The following is a 17,269-nucleotide window of genomic DNA, read 5'->3' on the forward strand; positions in this document are numbered from 1 at the left end:
CTTGTTGCAATTAATCGCAAAAGAAATGTTTGGAAATGTAAACTGATATTTCTTACTGACACAACCAGTAGGCTTGAAACCTTTTTTTTTTTTTTGTAAAAATACTAATGGCCTAAGACTTTTGCATATTACTGTATATATCTATGAGTACTGTATGTGAGACATTTTAGATAATCAGTTTTTGTGTCAAGGAACAACCTAAGAGAAGAGCTCCCTCTTGTGATGATGTTTAAAACTACAACACCAACGGTGACAAGCAGCACAGAACTGATCAACTTTATTCAAGTAAATACATACAGGCTACTCCAGACAAATTGACCTAAATATGTTATAAATATCACAAACATCACTGCATAATTCATCTGAAAAAGTGACACAAACATACTATAACAAAATCAGCACTGAAATGTTCTAAAAGTTTCAATATTTCAGTTAACAGACACTTCGGGGATTCTCTTTGAGGAGAATGTTACCCTTTGCAATTGAAGATGATCTTCAAATTCTATAAACGGCTCAAACATACCACCACCTGAGTGTATTTAAAAAAACCTAAAATAATAAATTACAGACATGACCTGTAGATAACAGAATACCTGTTTAGATCTACTGTAACATGACATGAAATGACACTGACAAGCTGTAAATGGAAAAATACTGGAATCTCTGAAGGTAAACAACACTGACGCTGTTCTGCAGGAGTGTGATGTTTTTTATAGCTCATCATGTTTGTAGGTGAACTCCCGAGCTGATATAAATCCATCATTGTCTTCATCTTCTTTTTGGAAGATGTCCTCAACCATCACTTCATGATGGGTGTCATTGGCGGCATATCCATGTCTCTCAAACTCTTTACGCAGGTATTCTTTGACCTAAAACAGAAAGGGGTTCAGAATAACACAAATAACTCCCTGAAATTTATTACTGGCATTGAGTGTTCCACGAATAACCTTTAACATTCATATAATCTGTCCACTGCAAAAAATAAATAAATAAATAAAATAAATAAATCTTTATAGTGGAAAGAAACATTATTGGGATTATTAAAATATTCTTTACACTAAGAAAAATGGTTCTTTTAAGAACTGTTCCATGAACCTGCTTTTATGCTTAAGAGCGTATTATAAATCTCACGCTTGACGGACTGCTGCTTTCTGACGAACCTCTGCTTTGGAAAGTTTCCAGTCGTCATTGATGTCCATTTCCTGAAAGGACTCATGTGATCTAGGCCCATTTCGGATCTCGATGATCTCAATGTCAAAGATCAGTGTGCTCTCCGGTGGGATTTTACCTGAGAACAGAGCATAGCCAAATATGTCAGTATAGCTAATGAATCTGAGCTATAAATTTGTATAAGGCATTTTAGACAGACTTAATGCACCGTCAATGAGTAATGCAATATCAAAAGGTGGAGAAAACCACAGTTCCTCGAATGTTTTATGCATATGCACTTTACTGGCACACCTTTGCCCTCTTTGCCATATGCAAGAGCTGGAGGGATGGTCAGTTTCCTCTTCTCCCCTGCACACATGCCTTGAAGACCCTTGTCCCAGCCCTTGATCGCCTCACGGATTCCCAACGTGAACCAAACAGGGTTTTTGTCTCCATGACGGCGGCTGCCAATTACAAGACATGTGCATTAATAATAAAGCCTAGAAACATGCACACTCTGCTGGGAAAACCAAGCTTCAGTTAGTAGCTGTTTTGTGAAACATAGATGCTATCTAGTCTAAGCTGGTTTTTGGATAATGGCAGCAGATCAGCTAAAGAACTGGACCAGACAGAAACCAGCAACACAGTACCCTGTTCCAAAATATTAACAATTATATATCCAACAACGATAAACACATTTTGACAGTTAACCAATGCATTCCCAGTGAAAAAAATAAATAAATGCAAGGGTTCGGTTAATAAAGTCTGTTCTTGCAATGTGTAGCCTAGAGTGTACAGTATGAACATGCGTTAGATGGTTATTAGATGTCACCTGGAATGAAACATTGTGCCATTACTCTCCAGAAAACCTTCGTAATGAACCAGAAGAATATCTCCGTATTTGGATTTACGATGACAAAGGAAGGGTTTGTATAAAACTTCTATTTCGACCTCAGGTTCCGGAAGTTTTGCACCCTGCACGTAAAAGTACAATGCAGAAAAAACGCATGTCCACAACTCTAGAATCATCTTAATATAAAGAACAGTTTAACACTGTAGAACAGTTTAGCTGATGTTTCATGCACAGCCAGGTTCTGAAAACGTCCCAGACTACAAGCTGTGCAGCTGCGACGTGGCAAGCGAAAATTCTACAGGGGGTCTTTTTTTTTACAAAACTAGGGATGTCCAATTTGTGAACGAGTCGTTCTTTTGAGTCGACTCCTTTCATTGAATCGGTTTAAACTGTTTACAAACTGGTCTGAACAATTCTTGAATCGAGCAGTTCACTATGAAGTCAAGACTGTTCATTGTTCACAACAGCAGAAATGTTACAAATTAAACGTACTTGACATGTTTATGATTGTATTTGTATGACATATTAAAATACATGAATGTTATTTAATGTTAAACTCGCAAAATTCTTCAAATGACATATTTAGGTTCTAAATTACATTTTGTTTGATATGAGCTTATAGCTTCAAACAAGTTAGGAAATATGACAGCCTGTAGTACTGTTAATAAAAATACAAATTATATATTTAGGGTTAAATTACATTTTAATGAGTTGAATTATGAGCTAAGCAAATTCCTGGAACAAATCACAATTACAATAACATGTAATAAAAAACGACCGTTTAATTTAGAAAAGGAGAGGTTCTTTTGAAACGAACTGTTCGAAAGAACCAAGGGGCAAGGAACTCGACCGGAAGTTGAGGTCGGGCGGGGGCTGCCATCTTTTAGCAGAACTTCACTTGCGTTAGCATTCCCATTGACTCCCATTCATTTTGGCGTCACTTTGACAGCGAATAACTTTACATCTGAGGCGTTTAAAGACTCTGTTTGTCCATTATTTATTTCTAAAGATACACGACAATGTATAAATGGCTCCATTACCTTCTATGTTACATTATGGCCCCGTATAAACAGTTTTTGTAAAAAATAGGCTAACGATTGCGTCATAACCACTCGGCTCTCTGTCGCATTACCGTACAGACAGGAGGAGAAGCTCGCAGGCAATTAACTTAATATGGTGTACTGGTGTTACATTTTAAAATACTATACAAAATAATTAATCAGAATACTTACTCCTGCTCACTCACGACAAAGAACTCCCCGCTCAAGCTTGCCGTCTCTGCAAGATTAACGATGGCAGTTTGCACGCACAGCCACTTAGAAGATTTACATCTGTCAGACAGGTTGCTGACGTCGTCAAGCTTTGTTTGAGTCTGCGCGTCAGAAACGGAAGTGCTAAAAAACGCTAAAACTGGGCTTCATTCGTCTCAATTGAGTTCCAATGGGGTCGCTGTGTCCATTTCTTTTACTGTCTATGGAAAGAACCGACTAGCGGACCTCATATCACTCTCAAAAATTCCCAATGTAAAAGTTACCACCCTAAAATACAGCATAGGTCAGTTTTTCTGAGGACGCGCCTTAACCACCCATATCTAATTTTCATTGGACACTACACAGAACCACGCCCATCTACTCAGAACGCATCCAATGAGAGGTTCGCTAAACGAAAATCCCACAGACGTCACGTATGTGGGCAGATCCCTCTAATGATCACATGGATTGGCATTCTCGAAGCTTTTACGTCAGTCGTTTACGTGAACTCATTCTCCAGCAGTCGCTTTGCGTCTTGCGCGCATGCTCGTCGTTGTTAAAGAATTATCTCGAGTTTCTGCTGTGTTGGTCTCAGTCTTGCCACGACTAAGTAATGAATTGTCAAGAGAAGGTCTACCATGGAGGGAGTTCTCTATAAATGGACCAACTATATAAGCGGTATGTTAAAGTTATATTACGTAAAGCAGGGTAGTCTGTAAAGCTGTTAGCCTGTTTGCTAGCTCAAGCAGTGCATAAATGATGTTAAGTCACCATCCTCTTTAGCTCTCTGTGCCGATATTTTTTCCAAAGCTGGTAGCAACTCAACCACGTAACGTTACAACTCATCTGCTAAGACTGTTTTCAGAAAACTTTGTTTTGGTACCAAGATTATATAATAGATTTAGTTTTATTCAGTTTAAAAAGCCTTCTCTTGACTGGAAGAGCAAGTCAAGCCATGTTATCTTCATGGATCTCAAACATCATCCAGTACATTGTTACATGTGTCAGTTGCTGTGAAAACAATATCACATTGCTTTGTTGTTTCTCCTGAAAGGCTGGCAGCCTCGTTGGTTTGTTCTTGAGGGTGGCACTCTTTCCTACTATGACTGTCAAGAAGATGCATGGAAAGGATGCAAGGGCAGCATCAAAATATCTGTGTGTGAAATACAGGGTAAGGGAAAGTTTATGCCTAACCTGAACAGGAAACCTAATAACCATTATATCACAAGCATCTATTGTTTTTATGCTTCGGGATATCATAACACATGATTATGCAAGAGGATATTGCTTCATCTTTAGGAACTTTTATGTCCCAGGGGCTGATTTTCATTATAGCTAACATTCAGCTGATTTTTTTAAATGAGGTTTATATTGTGACATTTATTTTATTTTATATATATATATGCTTCAGAACCTATTTTTACTACTATGTGATTTAATCATTGTCATAGACCAAGAATATTAATCTTAATTATAAAATAATCATAAAAGCATTAATTATTGCATGTTTTTAACTGTAAACACACACATTTTTACAATATTTATTGTATGAAAATGATTTATTATTATTGCCACTGCAACAACAAAGTTGCCCCTGATAGATTTTGAGACCGTAAAGAGCTTGAAATGAAATAGAAGACATGTGAGCAGAATAAAATAAAAAGTGAGCAGAATATGTTTATTGTACCTCATTTCTAGCCTGTATTTTCATCAAATTAATACAAAAGTGTGAACATATTATTGTATTATGTTTAGGATACATAAAATTCTATCCGTACGAAAACAAAAGACAAATAATTTATGCGAAAAATGTTTAAAATGTAAATTTCCTGTGCCCTCATTTCCACCATAGAATGCTATTAAACATAATGCTTCATTTGAGATGTGGCAAGACTGTTATTGGAATCATTATTGCTTTACTTGAATGGGAATGTTCACTGTTGAAAAATAAGTGAGAGTATAGAGAATAAAAAAAAGTTTTTAATAGGGCCAAAAGTGTCAATATTTGAAAACACCCAAGTACTGTATTACAACTTTTGTGACTGATCTCATACATGGCTTACCAATCTCCTTTGTCCTCCTTCTGCCCATTGTAGTTCACCCATCGGATTTCACAAGGGTTGATCTGATCATTCCAGGAGAACAATACTTTTATCTCAGGGCAATTAATGCAGCAGAGAGGCAGAAATGGCTTGTGGCGTTAGGGACTGCAAAAGCCTGTCTCACAGACAACCGAACCAAGAGAGAGAAGGGTGAGTGTAGTATTTCTGCTGTTATAGACAAGATATTCTGTGACGATCATCTGACTTGTGTTAATGTGACAATGAAATATGATGATGTAATATACACTACCATTTAGGTCGATAGTTTGGGGTCAGTACTGATGTTTTTGAAAGAAGTCTGTTGTGGTGACTAAGGCTGCATTAAAAACTGCAAAATGTCACGTGACCCTTCAAAAATCCTTATGAGATGCTATTTTGGCACTCAAGAAACATTTAATATTATTATCAATGTTAAAAAGGTTGGAAACATTCTTTGTTGAATAGAAAGTTCAAAAGAACAGCATTTATTTGAAATATAAGTTTTGTAACTTTTTTTTGTTGTTTTGTAAACAAGTGAAAATGTCGTCTTGTTGTTTTTTTTTTTTTTATACATTTATTGCATCCTTCCTGAATAAAATTAATAATTTCTTAAAAAACAATCTTTCTGACCCCAAACTTTTAAAGATCGTTGTATATTATATTGTTATCCCTAACTAGCCAGTTAATAGACAATATGTAAAATACAGGAAACTGGGTTTTATATGATTAATGGGGACTACAAAACCCATTTCAATCATGATGTTTGTTCATTTAGCAATTTCTCAAAAAAGCTGTCAATCTAAGTCTATGAAAAAAATGAATGTCAACAGAAGTCTCCTTTATCTTCTCAGAGCTCCAGGAAAACACAGAGGCTCTGAAAACAAAAATGTCTGAGCTAAGGCTTTACTGTGACCTTCTCCTTCAGCAAGTGAACAAAATACAAGAAAGTTCTCTCGCGGAGACGGCAGCTGATTCGGGGGAGGTAAGGGAGTGTTTGTCTTGAGTCAACCTACACTACGCTTACTGCATCTTTCAAGGACTTGACATTTATGCAATTAAACAATATTCAAGCTTTTCTTACATCTATAAAGAGTGTTTAGTAGTTCATACTTGCACTAATGAATTGTATTATTATGTTATGCCTTTAGCACAAAAATCATAGCCGGTCGTACATTTAGTTTCGCCGTTTGTGGGTTTCAGGTAGGGGATGAGACTGGAAATCTAGTGAAGTCCACATGCACCACCTTCTTGAAGACCCTGGAGGAGTGCATGCAGATTGCCAGCCAGACTTTCAATCCTGAACTTCTGAATCGGACCCCTCCAGGCTCTCCTCCCGTGGCTACCATCAAACCTCAGAAGGTATATTAAACATAATCACCCAATGTTAAATACAAAAGATTGTGCTTTTGTAAATTGTAGATTAGCTTGTCAGAATCTAAAATAGAATGTTTCCTTTTTTTAATAGATCAAATTGACTGATCCAAGAAATCAGCACCCAGGAGAAAAGTGAGTTCGGTTCATGTTAATGTACTCCTGTGGGTCAGATGTGCTTTTGTTTTTCTCTACAATGTTTTATATGTGTGTTATGCAGACAAAAGGACTTAATAAACACCTCGGGGACATCAGCACATGAGCGTGGACCAGAAAACGGACCACCTCCATCTCCTGAAGAAAACATGACTACATCTCCTACAGGTATGCCACGCATTAAGTTAAACATGAAACATTTAGCAGACCTCAGCTATCATTTCCTGTCTTGTCTATGTCTTGTTCTGTTAGGAAGTGGTTTAATGGAGGACCAAACGGAGTCCATGGAGCCTCATAATAGCTCTTCATCAAGCACACAGAATCCTGTAGGAGAGGAGAAGGACATACCGACAAAAGAAGCAGACCTTGCCCAAGATAAACAACAGGAAGTCTCACTGAGCCCTACTCTGAACAAAACAGAAGAGGTCACTGAAGAAATCCAGGCTGACCTGGAAGAGAATAAACAGGAAGAGGAAGATAAGGTGGACACGTTCTTCAGCACCATGAGCCACAGGTATGAGGCGCTCTGATCCTCTAAAGGAAGCAAGATGAACGTACAGCACATATTTACACCGTTCAGAATGTGTTGTGTTTGTTTGAAACATGCTAATGTCAAGCTATAAGCTAATAGGTACTTAGAAGATCTCCACTGAGTAATGTTGTGTCCAAAGTAACCAGGTGACAAGCGATCAGTCCCTGTCTATTTCCTGTTACAGGAATAATCACAAGGTAAGGTCTGTTGCAAGAATTTGTGGCTTACTGTGAAATACCCCAGAAACCAATTTGGACTCACTTAAAAGTTGATAAAAGAAAAATGCATTGACAGATATGCACTTTAATAGAAGTCTATGATGTGCGACGAGACTGTCACTGACTGTACAGTATTTGTCACTTTGCACAGGGTAGCTCCACCCAAAGTGAAATTTCATTGGTCTAAAATCCATGTCTGTCTATATATTAAATTCTAGATAAACGATTGTGCTTTTGTCACTTGTTTAAAACGTTTCTGTCAGTTATAGAAGTAAATATAAGACAGATGCTTATACTGGATACTGTTATTCTGTTGCGTCTCACATGGTTGGATTATGATATAATAGACACTTTCCACAAACAGGGTACAGTTTATTGTCCCATGACTTTTTTCAGCATTAGATACACCGATATTAGTAAACCAAACAATTTTTTATTATTTTAGAAAAACTATCGTCTTAACATCACATATATAAATAAATCATATATCCGTACTCATCTTAAAATAGAGATATTTTTGAATGTCATCTAATTTTTTGACATAATATTGAAGTGCTCTTCTAGTCAAAATCTAAAAATTGTGATGCGCAATAATAATTTTTTTCTATAGGAAGACTTTTTTGCAAACCTGTCATCTAAGATATTATAAGAAAAATGATTACCGGTACATAAATATTCTGTAATTTATTGGAAATACATTTGTATTAATAATGATAAACCAAATCTCAAACTAGCTAGTCCCTACCGAGTGGCAGATTTTAGAATTTGGGCTAAAATTTTAACCATAATTCAGATTTTAAACTTGATTTAGATGAATAATATTTTGGTAACATGGTTTGCAGACCTCTCAAATAAAATTACATTTAAAAGTGTAAAATGTAATACAATTTCAAATTTACTAATTCGTTTAAATGTAAATTCAAATTGCTAAAATAATAAGTAAATTGGCTTCCTGAAGTAGAAGTTAATGGTCAACCTTCCTCGCTGGAAAGACTCTTACTTGCACCCTGCTTGTGGATAGTTCTGTAACTAAAAGTCTAACATTTTCAGTATAGTTGTTTCATCCTGTAAAGTTCATGATTAAATGTTCATCATGGTATGTTTTCTTTTGGTCGCTCAAAATGAGGCCCAGCTGGTGATGAGGGTTTGTAGATTCTTGTGCTATTCAATATTGTTTCATCTCTTTCAAGAAACCATAACACTAACCGGTTCCGACAGCTTTCCTTGGGCTGAAATGAAACTGAACAAGTAATGTGGAATGTTATCAAAGCAACTTGTCTGTATTGAGATATGAACCTTTTCAGTATTACGTATATCACTGTGTGAAGGTTGTACAATCTCATTTATAAAACCTGTATTTAATGTGTGCTCTTCTTATTTAAAGAATGCATGGTTTTCTTCTGCTTTGGCTATGCCTGCTTTTATATTGGTGGTTTATTTCATCAAATAAATGTGTTTTGTTGACGTGGGTACTAATGTATTGTCCTTGTCTGATTGTCTGTGGTTTTTTCTTGTAGATTTAGTGATATAATACTGGAGGACGGCAGTGGTATTCCCACACAGGCCTTTTTGGATTCTTGCTATGCTATAGTACCAGTTTTAGGTAGGACACTCTATCTTTCACACTTTCTCCCTTTTTTCCGCTCTTTCCCCCGTCAGTCCATGTTGTCTTATTCTCTGCTTTTATTAGTTTTGTGTTTATTAAAGGTTGTAAAATGCTTTATGTTTTGTCACTCTGTGCATGTGTCAGTTTGCCATGTGCACTGGGTTTTATTAGATTTTTTTAAAAATAATTTGCATCTCATATTAGTCTGATCTGTTAAAAGCTCATTCTCCTTCAGGCATTGTCATGCATGCTCTGCTATGTCTTTATACTGGGACAGTTTGTTAAGGTATCTGACCAAGAACTGAGGCTAAGAACCTGAAAATCTGTCAGCAATCAATTATAAAACTTTTTTACAAAAGATTTCCTCACCTTTCATCTCTTACTTCTGAGAAAGTGATTGGGGATTGGGTAACGGTTGATCGTATTTCTCTGGGAAAAAAAAAAAGGAAGAAAAACTGACCCCAAACTTTTGAACAGTAATGTATGTTTAGCCAGAGAATAACAGTTTAACTGACACAGCACTTACAAAGACTCTCTCCCCTCAGACAAGCTTGGACCAACAGTCTTTGCTCCAGTTAAAATAGATTTTGTGGGAAACATCAAGGTAAGTGTAACATACAAGCAATGACATTCTTAAAGACTCACCGCATCCTCATTTTAATAAAAACAAGAACTGTAAAGAATACTTGGCATATTTTAAAAGACATGAGTAGTGGGTTTACAGATTATAGACAGGGGTGCACATAAGTGGTCCGCAGGTCCGCATGCGTGACCAAAATAAAAAATGCGTTATATAAATATGTTCTGACAGCGCATTTGCGTACCGACATGGTTGACAGCTGTTAATACACAATTACCATTTTAGATAACAAACTGTACTATATACGTTTTATTTTCAATCTGAAAGCATAAATCTAGGCTATGCCGTGCAATTTTCAAAGCACAATGCAAAACTGTGACATTCATCCTCTGACGCTCTTTAATCAGCAGCAGAGCAAATTACGCAAGTGCGTATACTTACTTGCCGTCAACCTGCCAAAATAAAAGCCTGCTGATTTTAAGTTTGAACATGATGAAAACACTTTGATTTATTTATTTTTGGATGCTTTTATCCAGAGCTACTTAAAATTGGGGATTATATAAAGTGATTCTTCTTAAAGAGGCAAACAAAGAAAGTAGTAGTAGATATAAGCATTTTATTTTTAAGTTTACTATAAAAAAATGTATTTGTATTTAATACAAGGACAGCCTTTTATTTTTAATAATATTATCACACACTATTATTTAGTTTATTTACTATAATTTTATATATTAAAAAAACTGTAAATAAATAAAGTGCAATAATATTATAACTATTATTAATTCATTTTTTATATTTATATTTAATGGGTCGAGCTATATGCAGTGGGAGGACCAAACCAATTCTCCAGGTTCTCTTAAGAGAACCAGTCTGAAAAAAATATGTGCACCCTTGATTATAGATTCACTAGGATGATACTCAACACACAATTTAATCATCTGTAGTAATTACGCATTTATTTCTTCCTTAATTTGCTTGGAAAAATGTATCCTGGGAATTTATAAATGCATTTAACAAGCTTATATATATTTGTGTCTTCAGCATATTAAAAAACAATATTTTAAATTTTACCAATATAATCAAACCAAACTGAATCAGAATGCATAGTGTTTTAGCAAATCAACAATTTGTCATCAGAGAAAATATTTGGTTAATATGTTTGAGCACTCAAAGTTATATCTGTGATGACTTTGAGGCTGTTTTTTAATGAGCTTCCTTGCATATAACAGTATGTGAATTATGGCTTTGGAAGTCAGAATTTTTTCCCAAGAGTAATTAACTAGTATTTAACAGGGTCAGCAAGGTTTATTTGGGCAAACACCATAACCACTAGAGGGCATAATAGCATGGGCGGTGAGTTGATGCACCTTATTTTCTCCATCAGAAGATCCAACAGAAGGTGGTGTCTGATCCTGAGAGTTTCCCCACCCTTCAGAGCATCGTGCTGCATGAGGTGGAGACGGAAGTGGCACAGGTGCGGAACTCGGCCACAGAAGCGCTGCTGTGGCTTAAACGTGGACTCAAGTTCCTCAAAGAATTCCTTTCTGAAATCAATACAGGGATGAAGGATGTGCAGGGGGCTCTTAGTAAGTCACTTGATCAAATTTAAAACGGTTGCAAAAAGAAAATAACACCTGGTTCAAACAGCTGTCCTTCACCTATCATGTTTTTATCAGTGCTTTGTAATGTCTCCTGCTGAAGTTTTTTTTTCTTCTTCTTTTAGATAATGCTTATGGAAAGACACTACGGCAATATCATGGATGGGTTGTTCGAGGTGTCTTTGCAGTAAGTGTTGTGTTATGAGTGATGTTTTTCCATAAAAATAAGTAAATAAATAAACAATCAGACATCTTAGTGTTGCACCATGTTCTGTTTACTGTATGTCTCTGTCAAATACCAAAATTGCTTTGTTTTCTACTTTTATCATAATTTTTTTAAGAAACTTTATGCAATTTGCCTTAAGCTTCAAAAAGGAAAAATCCAGTAAAAAAAAAAAAAAGAATTAAAACATTTTAAAAAAAAATTAAGTATGAAGGGAAAAAAACAAGATAGTGTGGCCATGAATTAACAATTTCTTTCTTCATTTTAACCGTAAAATTAAAAATGGCTTTGAGGAACTTCCCAACACCTATCAGTTCATGTCTACAGTATCTATCTAACCAATTTTTGATTTATTAATGCTTTTTTTTGTATTTATACCATTTTGTTTTTTTGATTTTATTTTTGACATTTTATTGTGATAGGACAGTATTGTGTAGACATATATGCCTTTTAATGTATGCATGTATGTATTTATTTATTTTATGGCCAAGTATGAAATATATCGTGCAGTCATTCTCTAAATTGCACAAGCTGGTAATACAGTCTGCTGACAGTCACATCATCATGACATGCAATGAGCTGCTTGGTCTCTGTGGCATTCGCAGTCACTGAGCTTTCTGCTTAACATTTAAATAGACTTGTTCTGTGTTTACAGTAAGGAAGTCTTGTAGCACACTATCAGAAACCCTCCACTTCCCCCAGCTCCACCCATATTGATCCCCACATCATATAGATTCTTTAAAAATGTCCTTTTGTGTTCCATTGAAAATATACTTATATACAGCTTTGAAAAAACATAACATGCATTCAGTCTGCCTTTCTGACTGTGTTTGTGTGTGTGTTAGCTGGCTCTACGGGCCGCCCCGTCCTATGAAGACTTCATGGCTGCTCTGGTTTCTCATGAAGGCGATGAGCTGAAGGAAGGCTTTATGACCGGCATGCATCAAGACCTGGATATCTACCTGCCAGCTATCGAGAAGCAGCTGTCCATCCTGGACTCTGTCTATGAGGAGTACAGCTTGGAATCAGACGAGGTCGTGTGACCGACCCAAATGCACCCGCACAGAGAACCGAGAACCTGCTTCTGGCACAGCACGGTTTCAGTGGTGAAGTTGTAACTCTTTCGCCTGCCGTGGTTACCGAACCTGAAGTTAGTGTTGAAGAAAACAGGGAGGTTTTTGGGAATCCAAGGCTTGCAAAGCCTGATCAGTAAGAGTGTGTTGGATAATGTGGCATCTGCAGACTCCAGTAACGGTCATCCCTGAGAAATTTAAGTGACCGCCATCAAAATAATGCTTAGTGAGGGGGGCAGGGTGTGATTCCAAGTGTTTTCAGGGAACAGCTCTATTTTTAGAAACCTTCAGTGCAGTGATCAAGTGTTTTGTTGACATTGGTTGTATGTTTATTCATACACTTTTATTCACGAGAGCATAAATGGCAGATAAGCTGAAGATATTGGTTACCTGGCAGTGAAGGTTTACAGTTAAAGGGCAAAGCTGCACTTGTGCTTTTCTTCTCACTTGAAATAGTGCATTACTTTTGTTCAGATACTCGCATCTCATTTGTTTTAGAGTAACACACAACTAAGAACTTGTTCAGAGACTATTGGGGATTCAGATGAACATGCAGTGTGTTCATAAAACCAAGTACTTAAGTATACAGATACTGTGGTGGGCTATTATTTGCAGGGACTTAACCTTAATTTAAACACATTCACAATGGCTCCAGTTCAGGACTAGTAGGAACAACTTGGTGAGAGGGACCAAAGGAGAGTTTCTTTTTCATAGTTAAATGAAGAGATTTCCTACTATAAAAAACATGCAGCTTCAAGAAGATAGATGTCATGATATTTCCCCAGTGACTTTATTTATTGACTTATTTATATGAATATTAATTCTGTTTATTTTATCGTAAGAATCACGCTATGCTTACTCTCAAATCATATGCATGATACTAATTTTTGCATGTTGCGTTGCATGGGTTTTCTTTTTATATTTCAAAATGAATCCGATTTAGATTAAGATTTATTCTAACTGCATCCCACAAAGTTTTAAAAGTAAAAAGCATTGGCTTTATAAATATGCTTTCCAAACATTGTAAATGTCAGAATGTTCATGTTGTTCCAAACCTGTATAACTTTCTACTTCAGCTGAACACAAAATATATTTTGAAGTATTTTGGTAACCAAAAAATTATAATATCATTTATAAAATACTGAGACATTCCTCAAAATATGTTCTATGTTCCTTGTGAAACATGAAGTAATTCAGTTTTTGAACACTATGAGGGTGTCAGCAAACCTCTATGAGTTTCTTTCTTCTGTTGAACACAAAAGAAGATAGTTTGAAGAATGTTGGTAACAGAACAGTTGATGTAGCCACTGATTTTCATGTTATGGAAAAAAAATCAAAAATGGCTAGCGTTAACTAACTGTTTGGTTACCAACATTCTTCAAAATACCTTCTTTTGGGTGAACTATCCCTTTAAATTCAGTTGAAGTTTTAGCATGACAGCATTAAAGAATAATGTAAAAAATTCCCCCCCGTGAATAGCACACAGAATCCATGTTGCCATCCAGTATTTTTAAAATATGTCTATATGATATGCCTTTTTATATGTTTTTATTAATTGTAATTTTTAAATTGTATGTCATTTATACTGAATGGCCTGTAGTGTTTTTAACCTTTTTAATAAAAAATATGCGAAATGTCATGAAACAGTTTTGTATTTTCAAAGTCATTAGGTGACCAATAACTGGCATTATTCATTCAAGTGACCGTTATGACACGCAATCCTTCAATATCTGGTCGTGGTTGCTGCGATACTCTCACCACAACAAGGATGATCTCTAGACTCAATAATAAGGGCCGAGAATAGAAGGATTGTTTTTATGGGCACTTGTGCATGTGTGATAGAGAGAGAACAGTTTCTGGTGGTTTTGTTTGTCTAAACACATAGCAGATAACTAGAGGCAGTGGGCTTTTTTTGACTGTCTTGAAAATGTAATTTACGGTACATTACTAATCTGTAGTGACTAAATATACTACTAGCACTGAATATAGTTTTTATTTAAATGGGTGTCATGACAGTTCAGAGAGGAGCTATACTGCATTCCATACTCAGTGGAAACACTTTACCTGTGCAGCCTTGGTCCGTCCATTTCCAGGGGATGATGGGAAAACATTCGGGAGAACATCTTGGGCAGGCAGCACAGTGGAATTGGTACTTGTATGCCAAATTAACCTCTTGCAACACTCTCTCAAAAACGTCTTGGCCCATGAGTTTTGCAGTGACCTGACTGCAAGCTTCTTGGAAAGGGAGGTCTAATATGTTTATTAGACCAAAGAGAATGTAAACTATTTTTCATTAAGCAATATCCCACATGCTTTTGTTAATATTAAGTTAATAGTTAATAACTTTTGCATTCCACTGCGCTGCTTTTCAGTGTGTTAGACTGACGTATTTAGCTGTTGAGCAAAGGTCTCGGCACAAAAAATTTATAAAATATAAATTCAAAATGTGAAAATATATGTTCCTGCAATTGTATGCAGCTTTGACATATCGGTATGTGAAATTCATATTGGTTTATAACCTGCAAGAATCTAAAAACCTCTCTTTGTCGAGGCAACCAGGGTGATGCTAACTTTCAAGGTTGGCCTAAAATAAAATACGTCATCACTGCACTCTATAGCATTTATTGCCTTTGTCAGTAAAATTTAGCTAGTTGATTCTATTTTGGATTCTATTTTGGCCATTTGTTCTTGGCTATTTGTCCATTTATTTCTAGTTTATGTGTTTGTGTAGGCTATGTGGTTCATTCCCTGCCATTCTTTTGCACCTTGCATGTTTGCCATTCCCTCCGTAGGTCAGGGATTTTCACTGGGGCCCCAGGTGACAGCTGTTTCCTGCCTGTGAGGCTCACTGTCCTCCGTCCTACACCACACCAGCACTCGAAATGTGACACCACTAAACCTGCATTGGTATAATCATCATACTTACAATATGGCAGCTGCCTTTTCCAGTTTTCTTGCGGCTAGCTGATAAGTGTACATCGGTTGTACAAATCTGTCCCCTCAAATAGTCAGTGCTTGGTAGATTAATTACAAATTGTGGTTTGTTACGGAGTACAAATGACAAAGTTAGCAGTTAGTAATGTAGTCTATTAGATTACACATTGTATGTAATCTAATCTGACTATTGTTTGATTACTTTTAGATGTGACTTGTTTAACACAGATTTAAATAGGATAATTTTGTACCATATTATTATAAAAAGAAAAAAATAATTAGTTATCATCAACTGCATTATACATTACATCACACCAGGGTTTCCCAGGCTGGCATTTAGAAAAGGAAAGGATAAAATAAAAAGAATTAGGCAAAATAAACTAAATAGAAATCATTTGAATTGTCAGTCATATTAATTTAATTCATTTTAAAATGTAATATAATCTAATTACAAGTACTTTATTTTTGGAATCTGATTACATATTCTATGATCAGTTACTAACCTGAAAATAGTGCACTATATAGGTAGCGATTTGGGATAGTTTAAGTTCACCAACAGACATTTCAAACTCTAGGCTTTTAGATTATCAGAAAGTTTCCACCTAGCCCGAATGGAAAGTCCTGGGCAGCTTTAGCTAAATAAGACCTCATTTGAGCCCCTGCAAATGCGACAGGGGTCTCATGTTCCATGCGCCCCCCCTCTTCAAAGTCTCATACTAGCACGTTCCCAACAAAGTTCAATGTAATGCAATGCATATGTAAGATATCGCCTAGCTCATATGCAGGCAAACGACCGTAATGTGATTTGTGGGTAAAGATATAGCTGTGTAATATGGTTAATGCAACCATCTTGAAAAATCTGTGTACCCAGCAAGGTTTCTGCCAACCTTTACCTTTACAAACACACAAACACAATAACAATATAATAAAAATGCTAGTTTAATGCCATAGCACAAGACTTCTTCCATCGGCACAGTGTTTCTTTCCTGGAAAGCTGTCGACAGCATCCCTTTTATCTTTCTCTGTCACCTTCCGTCTCCTCCATGATCAATACACCGCCAATCACTGTCAGGCCTCACGCCCACACATACAGTCTCTGAACAGCAGAGCTGGAGACGCAGCACAGAAATGCTGATGTAACTGCGGCTGGCTGTGATTTAGCACAGAGCTTAGTCAGCTACAGCACCTTGATGAGCAAGAAAAACTCATCAAATATACAGCAATGAGAGGAGTACGGCGTTCTCTGAAGGCTTGCCAACATAAAAATGTTAGTCATGCCAACCCTGATAACACAGAACTTGACTTTTTTTTTTTACGGCAACATAAAGGAACTGATGTTTGCCCTGAATGTGTCAACGCTACCTGCCAAAAGTCAGAGACGATCTGCAGCTTTTTGGCATTGTAGTGTATAATGGGCACAGACCTTTTAAGTTTCAGACTATGATTCCATCCAGTCTAAGGATATTGATAGTTTGAGCCAATTTTACATCACATATTGTTTTCATTTGTCAGGTGTTTTCTAGTAACAAAGCGCATGTTTCTGCGTGGGTTTGCTGTGTTTGGAACGCCTGGTAGTTGACTTGGTAAATGACTTGTGATCTTCAGTCATTAAGTGTGCTGCCAGTTTTTCTCTGTAACAATTTAC

General features: G+C 36.4%; 2 protein-coding genes across 2 annotated transcripts; one reads left to right on the top strand and one right to left on the bottom strand.

Moving 5' to 3' along the window:
- Nucleotides 1-250: 250 nt before the first annotated feature.
- LOC113060182 (peptidyl-prolyl cis-trans isomerase FKBP14-like) lies at nt 251-2,327 on the bottom strand. The gene is made up of 4 exons (XM_026229070.1): nt 1,982-2,327; nt 1,462-1,613; nt 1,161-1,288; nt 251-869 (listed from the first exon to the last, which is right to left on the bottom strand). The coding sequence occupies exons 1-4, from the start codon at nt 2,176-2,178 to the stop codon at nt 711-713; spliced, it is 636 nt and encodes a 211-aa protein (XP_026084855.1). The 5' UTR covers nt 2,179-2,327; the 3' UTR covers nt 251-710.
- A 1,428-nt stretch (nt 2,328-3,755) lies between these two features.
- Nucleotides 3,756-14,334, top strand: LOC113060181 (pleckstrin homology domain-containing family A member 8-like). The gene is made up of 13 exons (XM_026229069.1): nt 3,756-3,930; nt 4,307-4,423; nt 5,349-5,504; nt 6,185-6,315; nt 6,534-6,692; nt 6,799-6,839; nt 6,925-7,028; nt 7,113-7,374; nt 9,128-9,213; nt 9,762-9,820; nt 11,181-11,382; nt 11,520-11,581; nt 12,463-14,334. Exons 1-13 carry the CDS (start codon nt 3,891-3,893, stop codon nt 12,658-12,660), a joined length of 1,617 nt encoding a protein of 538 aa, XP_026084854.1. The 5' UTR covers nt 3,756-3,890; the 3' UTR covers nt 12,661-14,334.
- Nucleotides 14,335-17,269: the final 2,935 nt, after the last annotated feature.

This window comes from Carassius auratus, chromosome 41 (assembly GCF_003368295.1).
Source record: "Carassius auratus strain Wakin chromosome 41, ASM336829v1, whole genome shotgun sequence".
Taxonomy (NCBI): domain Eukaryota; kingdom Metazoa; phylum Chordata; class Actinopteri; order Cypriniformes; family Cyprinidae; genus Carassius; species Carassius auratus.

What these genes read in the sequence shown, in the direction of transcription:
- LOC113060182 (XM_026229070.1), bottom strand. Translation starts at nt 2,178, where the DNA reads ATGATTCTAGAGTTGTGGACATGCGTTTTTTCTGCATTGTACTTTTAC. An exon ending in GGCACAATGTTTCATTCCAG is followed by an intron (nt 1,614 to 1,981) that starts GTGACATCTAAT and finishes TGTAATTGGCAG; the next exon opens with CCGCCGTCATGGAGACAAAA. An exon ending in GGAAACTTTCCAAAGCAGAG is followed by an intron (nt 870 to 1,160) that starts GTTCGTCAGAAA and finishes TTTCTGTTTTAG; the next exon opens with GTCAAAGAATACCTGCGTAA.
- LOC113060181 (XM_026229069.1), top strand. Translation starts at nt 3,891, where the DNA reads ATGGAGGGAGTTCTCTATAAATGGACCAACTATATAAGCG. An exon ending in CCGAACCAAGAGAGAGAAGG is followed by an intron (nt 5,505 to 6,184) that starts GTGAGTGTAGTA and finishes TTATCTTCTCAG; the next exon opens with AGCTCCAGGAAAACACAGAG. An exon ending in TGCTATAGTACCAGTTTTAG is followed by an intron (nt 9,214 to 9,761) that starts GTAGGACACTCT and finishes CTCTCCCCTCAG; the next exon opens with ACAAGCTTGGACCAACAGTC.